The sequence below is a fragment of the Stegodyphus dumicola genome, chromosome 12 (assembly GCF_044657685.1).
Source record: "Stegodyphus dumicola isolate Sdum_Otavi_A_Nest chromosome 12, ASM4465768v1".
In the NCBI taxonomy this organism is placed as follows: domain Eukaryota; kingdom Metazoa; phylum Arthropoda; class Arachnida; order Araneae; family Eresidae; genus Stegodyphus; species Stegodyphus dumicola.
Window position 1 is genome coordinate 94,057,724 of NC_140779.1, and position 21,395 is coordinate 94,079,118.

General features: G+C 34.0%; 1 protein-coding gene across 2 annotated transcripts in view; it reads right to left on the minus strand.

The window, feature by feature from the left end:
- The window catches only part of LOC118186257 (cell adhesion molecule Dscam1-like), a 1,080,749-nt gene that overhangs the window by 60,187 nt on the left and 999,167 nt on the right, over nucleotides 1–21,395 (minus strand). For both annotated transcript variants that reach the window (XM_085806701.1, XM_085806700.1), the window contains exon 20: nucleotides 10,531–10,824. In XM_085806701.1, the coding sequence (XP_085662827.1) occupies nucleotides 10,531–10,824 (294 nt within the window). The remainder of the gene's footprint in view (nucleotides 1–10,530; nucleotides 10,825–21,395) is intronic.

Below are 21,395 nucleotides of genomic sequence, written 5' to 3' on the forward strand. Positions count from 1 at the left end.
ACAATTATTAAATTAACCACTCATTTATAATTTCAGCCTTTACTATAACTTCTCATTTTTGTTTGCTCACCAGAATGCAAATGAATTAGCTAATATTTAAACTGAGGTTTTCGTCTTGTAAGACAGAATGTGTTTCTGGCCTACTCATGCACATTACCTTAGATCCTACCAGCGTTGATAAGTTTCAATTATTCGGCTTCGCAGTATTGCTGCCGACATTTGAATTTAATACGCCGGTCAGAGTTACTGAGCCAGCTTAGATTAAGCACCCCGCGAGAGGACGGGTAAAAGGGTCTTCCCCACCCCTCTTTCCCTATACCTACCTCTCGAGAGGACTTTCGGCTCGCCGCATATTTAGAGTGTCCGCATGCTGCACAGACACTAAGAAAAGGGCGGGGAAGAAGATTATCGTTCAATTCTCTTTTTTATTCTCATTACATGAATATTCTTTGTCTGGTATATACTTTTTATCATTTCATTAAATGAACGAGAAATTCGAAAGCTTTAATGACTAAGTTCTATCTGACCAAAAATGTTAAAAGGAATTCATGAAATTTGTGAAAATAATAATTAATTAAATAATTAAAAAAACTGCTGACAAACCTAAAAAATTCTAAAAATTACTTCCCACGTTGTGAAAAATGTTTCGTATTCGGGAAGACATCTGAATATTACTTAGAAAACTTCCAATGATTATTATTCAAGGTTTTTGTCAGTTATATGCTTAAACAGAACACTTTTGTAAGTACTTAATTGCCTTTTGTAATTAACAACGCGTTTACCTGCAACGTAAATATTATCAGTGAAAATGAAATTGTTTTTTAAATTAAGCTACATTTCGTTTTAGAAACTGTTGGCCACCCAACCGGCATAAAGGTTAGTGTTAAATAGCTACTGCACCAATGTTCTGTTTCTATACTTGCCGTAAAAATCATGGGCACCAATGCAGTGTTACTACTTCCTCTTAGGGAGGAAACTCATGCAGAAACAGACAGGTGAAACCGTAACTAGCTAAATATCAACTGCGAAACTAAACTCTTAAGAGTTTGCTAATTACCAAACTTTTAGTGATCATATTAGTGAATTTTTAATGCATTGCGTTGTGAAAATGCCTCCGGGACCGCGCCGTGAGAGGATCGAATAAACAACATGTAAAATCAATATATATATAAGAAAAACACATAACAGATATAATAAACACGTAAGTAATAGGTTTCCAGATTAAATATCAGTTTATTCAAATTCCTCACAATAAAAATTAAATCTTATCTTCATCAGAGAGTCTAATTTCTTATTTGTGTTACCTTTTAATTTACTTATTTTAGACACAGGGGAATTCTTCAATTTGTCATTTACTTTTTGTTGCATTTAAATTCATGATTTGCAAATCTATTACATGACTCTTTTAATTTAACGGGTACCCGTTCTATACTTTCTAAGAGGTTAAGGAAAACATATTATTTGCAATTCACATCTGTTCTAAGGAAGATTACACAAACAACTTAAATTATTACATCCTAATTCATATAAAAACCTTAAGGTTTGTCTCGGTAATTTAGAAGGGGAAAAAGGAAGCAATTCATTTTCAGTAGACTGAATTTAAGATTCAATTTTAGGTAAAGTTCCAATTTCCAAAAGTTCTAAGGAAAATTGATAAAGCACTTATCTGTGAGTTTTGACGACTTGAAACGCACCCGGAAAGGTATTGGGCTGGCCTTGCATTCTGGGAGAAAATTCAAGGGGTTATAATTACACCATAATTCCTAAAAAAATTCATTCCGTAAGGGGAACACAGGCGTCTACGGAGTCTCACGCTTTTCGGTGCCACTGGGGATAATTCCGGATAACCCCGACTCCATTCTTTTTCGGCAACACAATCCGCTCGCACAGCTCTGTAGAAAACAAGCCCTCGAACCAGCACCAGAGCAGAATCTTCAAGCTCGCAGTCACGATGTCGAGTATAAAATCTCACGTTGGCCGGGGTGAAACTTGGCTGATAATTTTGGAAATTAATACTCGCTGGATCATTTTTTTTTCTTTTCGACAACAAGGCGACGGCCGGATAGTGTCCGCCGTGATCCGCCTGACTCACCACTTATTCATCCACAGAAACTTAACAAATCCTTCTGCCTTGGAAGTCCGGCAAAAAGTTTTAATCCTGAAAGTCTTAAATCCTTCAACAAAACTAGTCCAAAGTCGGGCAAATAGTAACGTCCAAAAGTAAGTTCAGCAAGCAAGTAAGTGATTCAAAATCGAATTTTCTTCGTCTCCTTCACCTACGCGGGCTCCCACTATGGCTTCAATTATCGCCCCCTTAATTTGGGCAAAATTTGCGTTTTCAACCCCTGAATGCGGAAATAAGGGTGATCGCGCATGCGCGCCCTTCTTCACTTAGCCAACAACCGGACTCTCAATCGCCAAAATCTGAATGACTTACATCGAAAGTGGCAACCTCTGACCCTTCTGTCACGTACTTCCTGTCCTAAGGTCAACTGCACAATGAAATTTCTTCTAGAACATTTTAAAGGACAAAGCGCGCGAAATCATGACTTAGCAAAATTGCCTCCCTTTCCCTGCTCTTTTCACAATGAATCAAAACTTGTACAAAAATTGCAAATAAAAGAAAAATAAATAATATCCTTTAACTAAATAATATTCCCAGAAGCAACTGTTTTTCCACAAAATTAAAGTATTAAAATAAATAATTCAGAATCAAATAAAATTAAGATTTCCATAAATCAGAAAATCATTCACCTAGTTTTTATAACGCGATCAGACAAATTCTCTACACAACATCCCTTTCCTCTAAGGAATTAAATTTTGGTGTACCAAAATTTAGAAGACAGACACTTCTTGAAATACCATGACTCATACTGTGCAATAAGGCTAAAGGATAACATAATGTACCAATATTTCACACGACTCCTTGATAACAGTGACGTTACTGACACATTAAATCTCAATCCAACATGTGCAAGCAAAACAACAAAATTAATCAAAGCAATTACTAATTAAAATACTCAAGGAAAATCAGAAATATTCAGAACACATACAGAAAATAAAAATAATAAGGCGTTAATCACAAACAAAATATGTCTGAGATCAAGAATTCAAGAATTTTATGACAAAAAGAATTTCTCTTTTTTTTCCAGTTTTCATTACATCACACTAGTGTTGCAGTCTCTGTGTGGCCACATTTCTGAACATTTATTTATCTATTCATTCTTTTTTTTCAGTCCATTAATGTAAACAACTTCACCTAAGGTCGAACACATTCTACTATGGTGACAATTTGTGCTGAGCAGAATCATGGAGTACATTAAATGAGTACGGAGTTGTCAATGCAAGCGAGGGAAAACCCTGTAGTTAGAAATTATTGTGTTAGCAACTCCCCCCTGCAGCCTTCAACACGAGGAAGTGAAAGCAACAACCCCGTAATGTAAGAACTCAGCACCACAATACCCTTTAGTAGAAGATCACAATGCTTGAAACACAAACAGCTGACTGACAGTTTAGTAGCAAGCCAAGAAACTTGACCTAAAAAGAAAAACCAGATTTCACCCCCCTACGTCTCACCTTCGACCAAGGAAGAACAATCACTCTTTCAAAGTTGAAGAAGACTTTATCTGTCAATTTTTTCCTGACGATAGATAAGCCACTGAATTTGTTCGGATACTCACAACCGAAGAAAGAAATAATCTAATCCAATTGTTCACACCAAAAAAAAAAAAAAAAAAATGAAATAAATAAAAATAAGATAATGAACGCGCCGCAGATAGATAAAATAAATTCCTGAGAAAATAAACACACTAAGAATTCAAACAAATCCAAATAAAATATGTCACATGCACGTATTCAAACAAAGAGTAAAGACCCCCCCTAAGTACTACGAAATTGAATAACTTTCAGGAATGAATGCCAAACAATCACGTCTAAGAACAGAAGCGGCCTGATCAGGGCCAAGCATTAGAAAGAAAAGAACGTTACAACACAAGGAACCTCGGAAACAGCCGAAAACACCCCCCCCCCCCCCACACACACACAAAAAAAAAAAAAAAAAAAAAAAAAAAAAAGAAAGAAAATGTGATTGTCCAAAAATTCAATACGACCAAAATCAATTCCGAAAATTAACATAACGAATACGCTGTGCAAATACCAATTAGAATTTTATCCAAGACACACAAAATTAATACTAATACAACCTAATGCATATACGAAATAACGTTTGGCCAAAAATTTACAAATACTACCAAGATACACATATACACATAAAATGAAAATACAATTAAACTGTAAAAATTTCGTACATAATTCAAAAGAGCAATGAGATCAGTGATACTTAAAAAAAAAAAAAAAAAAAAAAAAAAAATTAAACTGCAATACCTAAACAAATACTCGAATAGTCATTACGTTAAACCATATCAAGTCAAAAATATTTCACAGTAATTCAAATCAAGCCAAAAAAAAAAAAATCAACCAGTAAGAGTGAAGTGTCGCTAAAAATTTCAAACCTCAAAGTAACCACTAGTGAGTAACAACACCATATTTAAGTCCCCTTAATAAGACAAAAAAAAAAAAAAAAAAAAAAAAAATCAGTAATTCTAAAAAAATCCGCTAAGTCCACAAAAAAAATTTCAACTAGTCAAAGAAATCAATCAAAGCTGGACTGAAGCACGTTACTAGAACACTAAATAAAATATCACAAATCAACAAAGTGTTCAAAACAAACCCCCCAATTTAGGCAAAAACTGAAATCTATTCTGCATCAGACTCTTCCAAAACGTTGTATAGTAACCTAAGTAACAGCTTTCAGCAACACCTCCTCCCGAAACAAAAGAAACAAAATAACTCTTTACCGCGTCCATGTAAGCCGAGAAAAGCGCTGTATTATAAATGACAGACTCAAACTTTACGTATCAAGCAAATCTCCAGACACGTTGAAAGAGAACATAAGATCTCTTACCTCGGAAAGAAAAGTGCGCTGACTGAAACGTTACAATCCTGAACCAACACAATGAAAAAGATACAACAATAGTTTTCTCAGATAGCAGGTTCCTGTTTCTCCCGGTGTAAGAGGTCAAGTGCCACCATGAAGTGCAAGTATTTACAAGAAAACCAGCTTTCAGGACATTACAACTTCACGCAAGACCTAACTGCAAGCAACAAATGCAAAGTTCTCAAGAGTGCCAAACTAAAAAAAATACTCATAACTCAAAAACCCCTAAAAATCTCACAAATCAAATCCATAATCCAATTCTACCATTTTCCTATAACCACAGAAATCTCAATTCTTCCACAAAAGCTAAACATCAGAGAACTTACATTTTACAGACCTTGGCAGAAACCACCAGAAAACAAAACAAAAACCTGATACAACCAACTTGACACTAACAAGTCAAATACGAAACTTATGCCAAAACAAGAATTAACCCCAAATTCTGCAAATTTCTTTCTTGGTTGGACCAAGAAAAAAGTTTTCCAACCAAGAAAGAAAATTCAATAACTCAAAACAAATCTACTGCGATCCACTAGTAAGTTCAAGACAAACTGCCTGTAATCAACAGAAAATTTCCACTCATGAGTACAGAACAAAAGTAACTAATCTTCTCAAACTTATTTCAAACATTTTCACAAAACAAATTCCCGTTGTCACAAAATTCTCATTAAAATTCACTTTCTACAATTCACAAGACTAACTCAATTTCTACTGCTTAAACAATTCTCACATGACAACTCTTTACAAACTTAAAATTTAGAAGATAACTAATCTCAATTACTCTGACTCATTAAACTAATTAAAACTTCACTCAAGCTGAAGAATTCAATCCAAAAAAAAAAAAAAAAATTAAATAACCAAACATTACTATTGCTTATCTCAGGCAAAAATCCAAATCTAACCCATGTTAACTTTAAAACAGAATTTTTCAATTAAAAAAAAAAAAAAACAATCTACAATTTTTACTCATTCATTTGTATCATTATGCCTTCAGAACTTATAAAATTCATTGCTCAATACTAAATTAAATTTACTAACACCTTACACAATATACTGGAATCATATCAAAACATAGTAAATTAAAAAAATAATAAGATACTTGGTAAGGTAGATAATCATGAAAACATTACATACATTTCACAAAATATTATTCAATCAAGTCTAAACTCAAAATTTTTCTAACGTTACCGCTCACAATTACACATTTCACAAGATTCTAGGTTAAATAAGTAGCAAAAACACACAAAAAATTTTTTTCTAGCTACGCATAGCTATGGCTTGTCTCATTCAGTAAAATAATTAGAGTCTTTAAGTCTCTTTCTCTTAGAAGTGCTCATAAAATGAGTCCAGTTTTTACGGACAAGCACTCGAAACTTTATACAAGTATACACAAATAGCATAGGATTATCGTGAAATAATTCATTTTCCATCCTGTATCATAAATCAGAAATCAATATTATACATCCAGAAAACACTCAAGGATTTTCAACAGTAAAAATGTACAGTACCTATTCTGCTACATTACAAAAAATATTTTTCCTAATTTTAAAGTTCAATTCTGATTGCCTAACGTTAAAGTACAAAATTCCTGAAATTCACAAAGATTTTCAAAATTTATCCTCTTGTAATAACAAATAAGCAAACACATATAAAAATGAATTAATCCTAGCATATAGACTTAACTCCTTCATTAAAACAGTAAATTACACAAAATAGGTAAATTCAAAATCCAAATTCAATTCTCGATCCGATCCCCCACTAAGCAGAGGTCACGGCACCAATCTTATCCTCATCAGAGAGCCTAATTTCTTATTTGTGTTACCTTTTAATTTACTTATTTTAGACACAGGGGAATTCTACAATTTGTCATTTACTTTTTGTTGCATTTAAATTCATGATTTGCAAATCTATTACATGACTCTTTTAATTTAACGGGTACCCGTTCTATACTTTCTAAGAGGTTAAGGAAAACATATTATTTGCAATTCACATCTGTTCTAAGGAAGATTACACAAACAACTTAAATTATTACATCCTAATTCATATAAAAACCTTAAGGTTTGTCTCGGTAATTTAGAAGGGGAAAAAGGAAGCAATTCATTTTCAGTAGACTGAATTTAAGATTCAATTTTAGGTAAAGTTCCAATTTCCAAAAGTTCTAAGGAAAATTGATAAAGCACTTATCTGTGAGTTTTGACGACTTGAAACGCACCCGGAAAGGTATTGGGCTGGCCTTGCATTCTGGGAGAAAATTCAAGGGGTTATAATTACACCATAATTCCTAAAAAAATTCATTCCGTAAGGGGAACACAGGCGTCTACGGAGTCTCACGCTTTTCGGTGCCACTGGGGATAATTCCGGATAACCCCGACTCCATTCTTTTTCGGCAACACAATCCGCTCGCACAGCTCTGTAGAAAACAAGCCCTCGAACCAGCACCAGAGCAGAATCTTCAAGCTCGCAGTCACGATGTCGAGTATAAAATCTCACGTTGGCCGGGGTGAAACTTGGCTGATAATTTTGGAAATTAATACTCGCTGGATCATTTTTTTTTCTTTTCGACAACAAGGCGACGGCCGGATAGTGTCCGCCGTGATCCGCCTGACTCACCACTTATTCATCCACAGAAACTTAACAAATCCTTCAGCCTTGGAAGTCCGGCAAAAAGTCTTAATCCTGAAAGTCTTAAATCCTTCAACAAAGCTAGTCCGAAGTCGGGCAAAAAGTAACGTCCAAAAGTAAGTTCAGCAAGCAAGTAAGTGATTCAAACTCGAATTTTCTTCGTCTCCTTTACCTACGCGGGCTCCCACTATGGCTTCAATTATCGCCCCCTTAATTTGGGCAAAATTTGCGGAAATAAGGGTGATCGCGCATGCGCGCCCTTCTTCACTTAGCCAACAACCGGACTCTCAATCGCTAAAACCTGAATGACTTACATCGAAAGTGGCAACCTCTGACCCTTCTGTCACGTACTTCCTGTCCTAAGGTCAACTGCACAATGAAATTTCTTCTAGAACATTCTAAAGGACAAAGCGCGCGAAATCATGACTTAGCAAAATTGCCTCCCTTTCCCTGCTTCTTTTCACAATGAATCAAAGCTTGTACAAAAATTGCAAATAAAAGAAAAATAAATAATATCTTTTAACTAAATAATATTCCCAGAAGCATCTGTTTTTCCCCAAAATTAAAGTATTAAAATAAATAATTCAGAATCAAATAAAATTAAGATTTCCATAAATTAGAAAATCATTCACCTAGTTTTTATAACGCGATCAGACAAATTCTCTACACAACATTAGCGACGCTGACTGCCGTACCGAAGCATCCGGCTACGAATCCCGGAAAACGCATGGATGCTTGTAAATGTATAGCGGTACTCTAAATATGCGGCGAGCCGAAAGTCCTTTCGAGAGGTTGTTGGTAGAGCAAGAAATTTGATGATGAAAAATTTGCATAAATCTATGTCTATTTCTCGCATTGTGATAAAACAATGATATATAGAGCCATCGAATTTTCAATGACGTAATCCTTCTACGAATATGGCATGTGGAAGACCGAATTTGAAATTTGGAATTTGTTTTATTATCGATTTCATATTTTTTAAAACTTTAACGAATTGAGTAACAAACTCAACGACTTAAGAGAAAGCGATGGCAACACTCTACGGAGGAGGGGGGAATTTTTATCTCCAGCGGCCCCGGAACTGTGTATCGGAAATTCTAAAGATATGCTCATTTTAAAATTATTTTGCGACATTGCAACTGAACTGAATTTTATGGTTTATGTGCGAGGAATATGATATTTAATAAATAAAGGTAACACACAAAACGTTAAAAAAGCGGCCCTTTTGACGTAATTTGAAATCTAAAACCTTTCAGATTTTTTTGGGGGGAGGGGGCATTGTATTTTATTTATTTTATTTTTTACCTTTATTTTATTTTTTTAATATCAATTTTGAATATCAATGCACTTAAAAATTTAGCCACCACTTGTGGGGATAAAACTAAAGTAACAGGCATCTTCAAATTTAAAACGTATATAAAAACTAAACAATTTAAAACGTAAAAGTCAAAAACTAAACAATTTAAATCGAAGTTGGCTCAAATCTCAAACCGGCGTAATAATTTAAATGTCGGCAGCGAATAATAGAAAGCCAAATAATTACAAATTTATCAGAGACGGCAGAACTAAAGTAACGTATCCTTGAGAAACAGAAATACGCTCTGGCTTGCAATCAGAAAAGCTCGGCTTTAGTACTCTCTATCTCAATTTACATTCTGCTGGAGAAACGGAAAGGAGAAGTTATAGTAAAGAACGAAATCATAATAACTGGTTAATTTCAAATAATAATCCTTCAAATGCATAAATTAATTTCTGTTGAAAAATAATTTTTAGTATAAAACAAAGGAATAAATTTTTGTTTTATTTCAATAGAAAAAAATGCATAGAAATGTGTAATTTTATCTTGCTCAAAGTATTGCAAAATCCGATTATGAGTAAGCAGTTGATTATGCATCAATACACCAACAGGGTTAGAACTGTTGGATTATATATCATAAAAAAGAACGAAATTTATTTTGTTAAATATCAAAAGAAATGGCTTTCATAAAGTATGAAATTGATAAATCCTTTTTTCTCGCTTTCAGTTCTGCAACGTTGTAAGTTATTTCTTCATAATTAATATTTTCCAAAGTATTTTATTCGATGTACAGTAAAGAAATTAATTTTGATTGGCTCAGTGAGCTTCGAATATAATTTAAAACTGAAAATAAAAATACCATTCCCAATGTCGAGCTCCATTCTTGCAGTTAGCCAGCACAGCAACTGTTTACATAGAGTGGATCATTTATAACAATATGTGTAAATAAGAAACGACACCTGTAGATTTTAATAAAAGGAAATGTTTATTTTTTAAAGTATAACATACTTTTCCTCCTTATAACTGACACATCTGGGAGCTAATAACTAAAGTCAATGAAATATGGCGAACACCAACTTGTTAATGAAGAAACACACACATAAGAATAAAAGTGAGATATTTACTTTTAAGCTACATTACTCGCGCCCAGAGTTCAAGTACCAACGAAATTTCATTTAGTCACATGACCTGTAAAATTGAAATTAATGTTTACATTTGGGTGAATTTCGCATGAGGTGACCTAGAGCTAGCGCTCTGTTTGAAGAATGAATCACGCCATATCTTACAAAAGTAGATATTTTGACCGGGTGCTAGACATTTGTTTCGTCTATGCCATGGTCCGGTGCTGCATATATTTCTCTATTTTAACAAAGCTTCGATTTGTATCTTTAATTAAATTCTTAAAATATAGTCTTGGTGGTTATTTAATCCTTAATTTATATAATATGAAACTTTTATGCTTATTTCATTCTTTTAATAAAATATCTTTTTTTTTTTTCAGTCTTGATAGTTGTACAATATTTTATCATAAATGTTCCCTTCATTATTTATTTTTAAAGATATTTTCCTCGTACAAATAGAACTAACCCTGCAAAAATGAGCAACTCTTACTTACCGCCAGTGAGCGTTAGTGTTGCAAAGACGTATTCTGCGTCTGTAGATCCCGCATCATTTCTCGCTGTCATCAACAAAGAATACCAAGCCCCTGGTGTGAGGTCAGTTATCGTAATGGTCTGTTGTTCGGGAATAATGTTGTTGCTAACCAGTGTCCATTCATGATGTCCAGCTGCCTTGTACTGGATGACAAAGAATGTGATGGGACATCCCCCATTATGCCAGCTGTTGAGGTTGACAGTCACGGTCGTTTTGTTGACGGATAGCAGCATTCTCTTATCAGGAGCAATGGGAGCTACGAGAAGAAACCATTTAGAACTTAATATAAAATCTTGACCGACAAACACTGAGAAATCTTACGGATAATATAATTACTTGCCTAAAGTTAAAATTTTTGCAAGATTCGAAACCTCAGAGGTGATAGATGTTTCTGAATTTAAGTAATTTATTGAATATTTAAATAATTTATTATAAAATCTTTTGGATTATAATATTTTTCAAAAATTTAGAATAGCGTGCTTGGTAATGGAACTATTCGTTTTAACAGAAATCGTATTCATTGATGTAATTCTTCCTTGTGGCCTATTCCCATTGTCAGTTTTTTTTTTTTTTTTTTTTTTTTTTTTTTTGTGCATTATTTAGAAATTTTTCGTTTGTTTATATCTTGTATTTACTTGCGCATTTTCCCCATAGCTTTTTAACTCAAAATTCAGAAAATGTTTTAAATAATTCACGCAATTTTTTCTTTTCTTAAGATATTCAGAAAGCGAGCTTCTCTAAATTTTAAACAGATTTGTCAAGATTGATTGTTTTCGTTAAACTAATTGATTTGCTGATGGAATACGGATGCATGCGTCCTGACTGATGAGTCAGTAATATAAAAGAGCTTTAAGAAAACGGAGCTATATAATCTTCTCGATGATTTTCCGACTGATTTTGATTTATTGCATGTGAGAAGACAGAATGAACTGTGTCGAAGACGATCACAATAGGCGACGAACTGCTAGCTGTGCAAACGACACAGACCCATGGGACCCATGGGACTAAGACCTATGGGTTTAAGGCTGGACAATAATAATATAAATGACGATATCTTATTAGACAAAATAATGTTAATATCATTATGTGTTCTGATTCGAATGTAGGTTTTCTTTAAGTAAATATCATTTCGGCCACTGATGAGACAAATAGCTGAGGTAAATGTCTCGATACATTTAGTGATCGTATGATAAAATATGTTATATCTTTTATGTTTTATGTTGTTATTGTCTTTCATATCTCATTTCAAATGAATCGAAATTAAGAAATGGAAGATTCATATGATAATTATATGAGAAGAAAGTTTGCAGATGTTTTCCTGGCATTTATATTAGCAAGAGAAAACTGTTTCTTCCCTTTTAGCACAAATGATACAACTGATTAGTCGCTATACATATAAGAATACAAACTTATTTTCCATCGTTACTAAATTACAACAGAAAGAAACAAAATACAAAAAGAAATAAATTTATTTATTACTTTAATTCATGCTTAAAGTGAAGAGAACTGAAGTATGTGGGACTACATTTAATTTATCCAACAGTTTATTCTATTTTTCAAGTAACGTTTCCTAATATTATCGTTTTTCAACTCCCGTTTTCTTACCAAAATGGTAATGAGTATTCAAATGGGGTTGAAAGAAGTTAATATTAAAGGCAAAGTTTTAGAAGGTGAATTCAGAATGAGAGCAGAGCGTGTTCCGGATCCCTGAAGACCACGTTGTTTCTTTGATTTACTAGTGATTAGATTTCTGTGGCGATGAGGGCTTCTAGCCATAAGCTTGTTTTACGCCGAATTTTACGAGTGAGAGCCTACCTGCGCTTTAAGTAATCTGTGAAACGCCGTCTGGCTAAATAAATTATATTTTATTTTTAGTTACTTGTTACCTTTTGCGGTAAACCAGAATTATTGTCTTTTGTAAGCGCCCGAGTCGGTGCCAACTGTGAAAGATAATGAATTAATAAAGGGTTTTTTACACCCTACTCTGGAATTTGTCGTACTTAAAACTTGAGGATATTTCCTCACACAGTCTTCTAGCATCTCATTAGTTTATGCTTGCTAAGAACAGGAGACGCTATAAGTAATTATAATGATAATATGTTACAAATAAATAGTTTCTGGTAATTGTTGAAGCAGTTATTGTATAAGATTATGGAGATATTTAGAATTTACATCTTATAAATTTTACGATTAATTTTGTAAGGTTTATTTTAAGTTTTTAACAGTTATCGTTTTAGTTAAAGCTACTTTCCTGTCGCTTCTAATTTCAGCTTGCAAATTTCCTGCCAGAGTATGTTTTTAGAATCGTGGTTAAATGCAAATGAAAGAAGAGCAGTACTTAAGTCGAAGTATAAGGTATTTCTCCTGCCTTAGCCTGCCTTCGTGATGTAGTGGTCAGCATGCTCGACGCGTATTCGAGAAGTCCATGATTCGACTCCTGGCGAGGGACTTTAATCACGGCTCATTTCACGGAATCGAAATGCTCATTTTGCCTCTCTCCTGCTTCCAAATTACCTAATGACACTACAGTGGCGCCCGAACTAAAATGATTCTCCACATCCATGATTTGGCGATTGAGTCCCCTAAAACGCCAGTTGCCCTTTAAAAGAGGGAGCATATAAGGTATTTCTCCCGCCTTCTTAGCATGCCTTCGTAGTGTAGTGGTCAGCACGCTGGACGCGTATTCCACAGGTCCGTGGTTCGATTATCGGAGAAGGCGTTGCTCATTTTTCATTTCCTCTGCTTCCAAAAAAATTCTAATGGCTCTACAGAAGTTCCACTGACTTCGTTAGAGAGGCAGAGGTTCTGACTAGCGCGCGTTCGCCTTTTTCGGATACTCTCTCTCTAAGCTGTTACTGCGCTCGGCCGTATTTCAGGCCCTTGATAGCTTTGCCGTTTCGTTAGCATTTAAGGGGCCAACTCCTGTAGAAACATTAGTTAAGTTTTATTTCTTAGTTTTCTTGAGTTCAAGCCCAAGTAGAGGTTTTTCTTTACGTTCTGAGGAAGGACTATCTGTAAAACCTTATTTTGAGCAATAAAGGGTAATTAACCCTTCCTGAGTTTACGTTTCTATTTTCTGAACTAAGTGATTATTCGATTACCAGTTCTCAACTTTCCACACGCATAGCTGTAAATTCTAAGTTGGAACAGTAATTTCCTACAGAGTATTAGTTTTGGCAATTACGCATAGTCGCCACTTTAATAAGGAAAATTGTTTGTGCTCTTAATGAAAATCGAGTTGTAGAAAATTTAAGGCATGCAGTGGGGACTGTTTAATTGATGTATGTATATGAATTAATTAAACATGTGCAATATATATCGTTTTTCTTATTTATTGCTGAACTAAAAATAACATTACTGAAAGACATTTTTGGAATGCTTTATGACTAAAGAAGGCACTGCTTTTTAATGAATTTTTATTAATATATTTTCGAATACATTATTAATATATGATGGCAGTGCTTTTTAATGCAGCGGTACCTTCACATATATTTATGAATTATGTAGATAATAAAAAATATGAAAATCTATGAGCAATGTTATTTTCCTTCTCAAACCTATCCGTTAATGTTTTTGAAGTATAAGAAATGAAACATAATAAACCAACTCTACGTAATTTTGTGACCGATTCCAAGAAGTAAGTATCTGACTTTATTAATAGAAGCAGTTAGAACGCATAAAAATGCTAAATTAAGAAATAGTAGTAACAATAAAATGTAATTAACATGCCATTATTACGTAAAATTATATGTAATTGAACCACACAGGACTCATAAAAACCTCGTAACGTAAATGGAGATATAATATTTTAAGAGGCCGTTGCTATGATTCATCCGGTAAATTAACCTCAAAACACCCCTTCTCCCATGTTCTGCGTTTCCTGTCGAACTGGAACATGCCACATTTTCCATTTGCAGCTCTTAATCTATAATGAAAAATTTGTTCATGAATGCCTTTAAAGCTGCGTAACAGACCACGCCTCTTTAGCTTGGTAAAGAAGCTAAAAGCACGAAAGATACTGTACAGATGGGAATACTCCCACAATTAAAAGTTTTTCAGTTTTTGTTTTTGCTTCCTTTCCTGTCCTTTGCCTTTTTCGCTAGCAAGTAGCTCTCAGAAACAGAGCAATAATAGTTTTACTGCTACTTTTTCTTTCTTCTTTATATTCGAACAGTAATGTTCTTCGGAAGACATTAAAACCTGACGCATTTTTGCGATCAATATATAAAGAACATTTTGGGAAGGTTTCAAGATAGCAGCTTGTTTTTCTTTTCAGCAAAAAATGAAGATAACTTTGATTTTTTATTCATAATTTATGAGCGAAATATTATTTTTTAGAAAGTAAAATGCAGCTAGACGTGATAAAATACTTGTCAGGAGCATAATCGAGAAAGACCGATTTTACAGAAGTTCAAAATTACTACCCATTTAGATAATTTCACCATTTTTAGAGTCTTCGTTTTCCCAAGCATTCTTTTTATGTCAAATGAATGCTATTAAATTCTCGTGTTAACAATCTCGAAGTGTAATACATAGTTTCGATTTATTTCTTATGGTGTGAGAAATACACGAGATAAACAAAATATTTCATTTATTATGGTGTCTGGGTTTGTTTATTAGCTTATGTCAAAGCAATCGAGGGCTATCTTCTTAAAAGGAGGGATGGCTTTGTGGAGGATTTTCTGCGAAAATTGGCTTGTGTACAGGTTACACACGAGGAAACCCACAAAAACTGCCACTGCCATTCAATGTTCAGCGAGTTTACATCGTGGCCGCTGGTGGACCCTAATTATGGAGTGGAGAAAAAAAAAAAAAAAAAAACACGGTACAATTGGTTAGCGTCGCTGACTGCCGTACGGAAGTGCCCTTCGAATCCCGGAGAAGACATGGATGTTTGCAAATGTATAATGTCGGTGCGGCATGGCGGCACTCCAAGTATGAGACGATTCCAAAGTCCTCTCGTGGTTTGGTGAAAGGGGAGAGGGGTGGGAGATATTTAAGCCATCCCTTTAAGTTATGATGTATCGAAGTGGACAAGTAGTGTTTACTTGAATAATGAACTTAACAAAAGTGTACTTTGAATTTATCAAAAGTTAACTTAGAATTCAGTTTATATGAACATAGAATAGCCTACAGAACATCATATACTTTGGGCTATGGCACTATCAACTGCCTGAACTGATGTGACTGGCTTACTCTGTGGATAACTGCAAAAATAATACGGACACACATCATTAGGTGTGTAACTGATAAGAACATGAAGTTATGACGTATTGAAGAAGACATAGGTTTAAAAACTGGTTAATATATAAGTTCCACTCTCCACAACATAGATCCTATCCATGACTATGTAATTATTAATTGATCGTATATTTATTTTTCATACGGATTATTATGTAACAATTATTGTATAGATGACATTGTCAATTTAGCATTGTAATATTCCTATCATTGATTCAGTGAATGCCGCTGGCGGTGGATGGTAGATTCTTTTCCGTCGCATGGACACATAACTCTGATTGGTGAAGAACCTTAGGTCGGAGGTCCATGCGACTGCGTTTCAGTATAACAGAGTCCTTTGGTCGGGAGCTCTCATGGCGGCGATCAGATCAGTATAACAGGGCATTATTCTTTTTCTGCCTGTTTTCAAGTTGTAATAGGGGAAAATTTGCGAGTAAATGCGATCTAATGAATGAAGAAATAAAATACTCACCTTGACCAAACAAATATAATGCAATGTTTTTCAGAAACGAAACGTTCCAAGTCGAAAGATATAAACTAACTTCAACTAAACATCTCATTTAATTCAAACATAATATTTAACTTTCAGTTTAATATACAGCATTTTAAAACTAAGTTGTAATCACAAGGCTTACGTTCACGCCCTTTTCTCTAACATTTCATCCTATTTCTTTCTAAATAAGTACCATATCGGAACATTCTTCTTATTTTCGAAAGGCTTGGCATTATCATTATTGAATACATCTAATAAATCTGATGATCGACGATCCTCAGTGTAATTTGCTGCCCTAGTTTTATCTCCAGGAATAAGGTCATAATCCTCTTATCATATGTTTATATCTCATTGATAGAAATCAACCATATGTTTTCACAAAATGCTGTTTCCAGTTAAGTTGACAATATCGTGCAATCATTTAATTAATATTTCTTACTATATCTTTCAAAATTTCCTACAGAGTATTTTATCCCTAGAAAGCTGTAATCAACTTTATGGTTAATTTATCTCTCCATTCCACAGGTCTCTGAAAACCTTCTGCATGTTCCTTATATAAGTTAGTAGTTATATAAGCTCCATATCTTGGCTAAATTTTTCCTATTTCTTCAGAATCCTTTTGATGGTACAGACAATTTTACTGGAACATTTATTGATGTTTTAAACTTTGGTATATGCACTGTGAGAAATTTAAAGAGGAAAATATAGGCTCTTAAAGAAAGATAATAAAACAAGCGTATCTCACTAAATCCTGCAAACACCCTTGATAAAATTTAAACTTTTAAATCAAAAGAGTCAATTACGTATTTGAAACTTGAAAAATTTTATAGAGAAAATCTGTAGGATTCTGCTATTTCTATAAGCTTATGTCAGCATTCTCAGAACCTGCTTACCCTAACAGGAAGCGAGTTATCGCTTTAATCTGAAACAAATGACCAAGTGCTAAAAAGATTAAAGTAACATTTTTATCTAATTCTTAAGTGAGCAGAAGTCAATATTGTACGACAGATCAAACTCGGCTACTTGTAAATAACATAACATAAGATAAAGTTAAATTAACGTAATGTAAGATAAAATTAACGTAATATAATATAAAGTTAAATAAGATAAAGTTAATATAAGATGCAGATTATGTCTTAATAAGATGCAGATATATAAGATAAAGATAAAGTCAACATAAGATAAAGTATAATAAAATAAATTTAACTTAAGATAAAGTTAAATTCAAATGTAGGTTACGTAGTCTGACAGTACACATAATAAACTACTTAAACAGGCTCATGATAATTAATAGCGTATTTTTAAACGTTAGCTATCAAGATGTCAAAACCGGGCAGAGCTGGTTTCAGAGCTTCTTCAAAGTACTCGTAGCTGCAAGGCGAGGCCGCCAAAAGCTCTCATTCTAAAACATTCAAAACCCTTGGTTGAAGGGCACAAAAATTAATTTGCATTTAAATAAGGACTACAGAAAGAAGACGTTAAACTGAAATTAAAATCATAATAAGAGTTTAATTAACATACACTTTAAAAATATGTACTTGAAACTAAGTTTTATACATACTGTCCGCTTAATGGAGTTACGCAGGTTACTGCAAAGCAATGGACAGATGAATATTTTACACAGAACAATATGCATACTTTGTTTTTCTCTCTTTCAAATATATATATGCCTTCCCCATTTCTTCTCTTTGGAAATTCTCAGTATTTTTCTTTTAACAGAACGTTTCCTCATGAGCTTTTTGTTTTAGGAAGGACAACTCTTATTCGAAATTCTTTCGTTTAGTTGTCTAGAACAAAACTTCCGATAATCGCCTCTGGAAACATCATCATTCATTGGGTTTCATGAATAAAGTTTCTTTTTCTTCAGAATTATACACAAATTTAAAACAAGCATCATATCTGCAACTCTGCACATTATTATGATTTTTAAATTTGAAGATAAATATTGTTAAGTTTTCATTTTCCCTTTGCTATATTATTTTTGCTTACACAGCATTTTATAATTTTGATAGCAGAATGTTAGTTTCTAAAACATTTCTCTATTGTTATCATCTTCTGAATGAGTATTTAGCTCACAATAAGTTCCTCAATTTACACGCTTAATCAGAAATATGGCGAGAGATACGGTAAAAGATATATATATATATATATATATAAAGTCTGAAAGTTATTGCTTTTTCCATTTAAATTAAGTGTCGTGAAGGAGCTTATATCAGTAAAAAACAATGGTGCTCAATATACAGCAGCAGGTTACAGTTGCAATGAGAATAATTGCATAACAAAATGCTTGTGAGCCCCGAAGACTGGATCCCACCAGCAGCCGAGCAGTATGCCTTTGAAAGATGGTCATTTGGTCTGGAGTTCGAATCCAGATGAACCGGCTGGCTACATGAGCGTTTTCGAATTTTATTCATATGTAACGAGTATAGGAACCTGTTTCCATCAGACAGTCATCCACGTTTGAGGAACATTTAGGTATTTTAAATTTTTACTGCAGTAACGGCGTATTTTTATTTAGCTAGTAATACTTTTGTATTACTAGCTAAATAAAAATTCCGTAATATATTTATATTCAACTAATAAGAATACGATTTAATTAATCCCCTGATGGCAGTTAAACCATCCTTTCTTACTTTCAATAGTCGTAGTTGATATCAGTGGAATATCTGCAGTAATTATTACTGGTACTCTTCTTCAGAAAATGTTTCAGTATTGTTTAGAAAGTCGTTTATAACCGCTTATGAGTGAATGATTTTTTTTTTCGCAGTGGTAAGGTAATTGACAGGCACAAGATAACATAATAAAATAAAAATGCATAAATAAAAGCATACAGAAATAAAAGCCATTGACCCATGGGCAGTCTCGCAAACCAGTATCGCTCAATCTCAGATTTTTCCCGAATTGCAATGTGCCGCATAAGATGGCCTCTATACATAATACCTTTGTTGCATAGTGACCACGTTGGTCTTGGCAGAATACCAATGTAAAACAGGTCCACATACAAGCAGTAATGTCGAATAGTTAGTAGTAATATCAACACAGCTGTACGATGAGGCCATTGAATGATTGTACTGAATAGTCTTCAACCAACTCTTTGTAGAATTTCTGCGCACTAAGTCTTGATGGCAGTTAGAGGTTGAAGTGTGTTTAATAATATGTTTAACAGTTGAAAAAGAAATCCCATTTTTAATCATCTGTGGAACCATGGATCCCTTTTTAGCTAACCACACAGCAGTACCTTACTAACCACACAGCAGTAGACCGGAATTCACTAGAGGTTAACCTGGATTTCCTTCCACTTGAGCCGTTGCAAACAAATGCTATATTGTAATTCATCTAAAGATGTAGCTGTCGATGAACTATAATCAGTACCAAATTAAATATAGCCTTATTACATTTCTCTCAAAGTACTTCCTTGAATATCCCTTTTGATACATATTGAAATTTTTATTTCAGGCATCTCGCGTCAGGACTTGTGTTTCTCTTGATTTGCGTTGGAAACGTGAATGATCCTGAATAGGAACAGGGAGCTTACTCAAGCTATGTTCAAGAAGGTATGAAGTAGACAACACAAGCAGGAAGGGTATACGAAACCCTTTATTTTGAATCTTTTATAGGCGCTTCCGAACTTCGGAATACAGAGACCAACCTCTTGTGGTCTGAACGTAAGAATACAAAAACTACTAACTAAAACTCTAACTAAAAGCTAACTTTGAATTAGTATACAAATGCCTAGCACTAAGACTGGTCTTTATTTAAAAAAGGTACGTATGTAGTACGCTGAGCTGCTTAAACTACAATATCAATCAAACAAATGTCAAGAGGGCTAAACCTCTGGCCATAAAGGCAACCAGCAACCGAGTGAAAACTCGTAAAACTACAGTGGCAAGAGGCTTGCTTCCTAAAACTCCTTCTCTCTCCCGGTTGGCAAAAAGCCAGAATTTAAGTACTTGGGCATTAGCAAGACAATTTGCATAAACAAGTTAAAGCATTTAATTCTGGCCGGAAGTAGAAAATAAGAAGTCATAGTACAGTTTTAAAATAAAATAAACGTTAGTAAAACTTAGAATCCTTACACTCGTATTTCTTCTGTTAGTTGACCGATAGGAAGCAAAGAAACTGAAATTGTATCAGCCTCGTGAATAAGTTAGATAGTTAGGCACATAAAACTATGAAAACAAACAGACAATACGTTTAGCAGTATCAGTGGTAAATTTTATGAATTTAAACATAACCACTTAATATTATCACCAATATTATGTGGCGTTTCCTATCAGTCTTCATTTTCTTCAATAATTTTCATGAAAATTCTGCATTCCTAAAAGAAAGGGGAGAAATTTTGCCGTCATTTGAATCTCCAAATCCTGGTTTAGCTCTGTACACTATTGATCTCATCCGATATTTCAATTCATTTTATTCTCTGCTGCAATGTCTTTATCCTGATATACAGAATCTTAATTTGCTATGGATTATGTTTACGCTAAATTCAGAATCAATTCGAAATATTTGATCCAATAATATAGAACTTAGAAACTAAATTTCAGATATGAAAAATCATCTTGACTTGTTTTTAATTTGTCTATACAGTTAAGTGTTTGACATTATCAGTTTGAATCCATCATTTACCGAATTGCTGTAGGTGATGAACACTGGTAGCTTTCCTAAAGCTTCTTTCCCGTCGAATGGATTAATTGCTTGGTTTTTGTGGTTTTTCCTTTGCATAACGTGAATATAGTCTAGTTTCTCTTAAAACGTTTTTACAAAGATATCTTGCCTGTAGTAGATAACGCTTTGACTTTTTAAAAGATATTTTCTCCCTCTTTTCTGTGTACCTTTGTGGTTCAACTGGAAGTACGTCTGAGGACTTGGCGAAGGTCTTTCCAATTTTACATATTCTGGCATCGATGTAACCTAATGACTCTACAAGTGGCGCCCGAACTAAAAGGTGGAAGATGATAATTCATCACCTTCAGACTTGGGTACTAGGACCCCTTATCCGCAGCCGCTTTAGGGGTAGTAAATGAAGTATTTTTTGCCTCCTTTCCGTGTGCCTTCATGGTGTAACGAGAAGTACGTCCGACGCGTAATCGGGA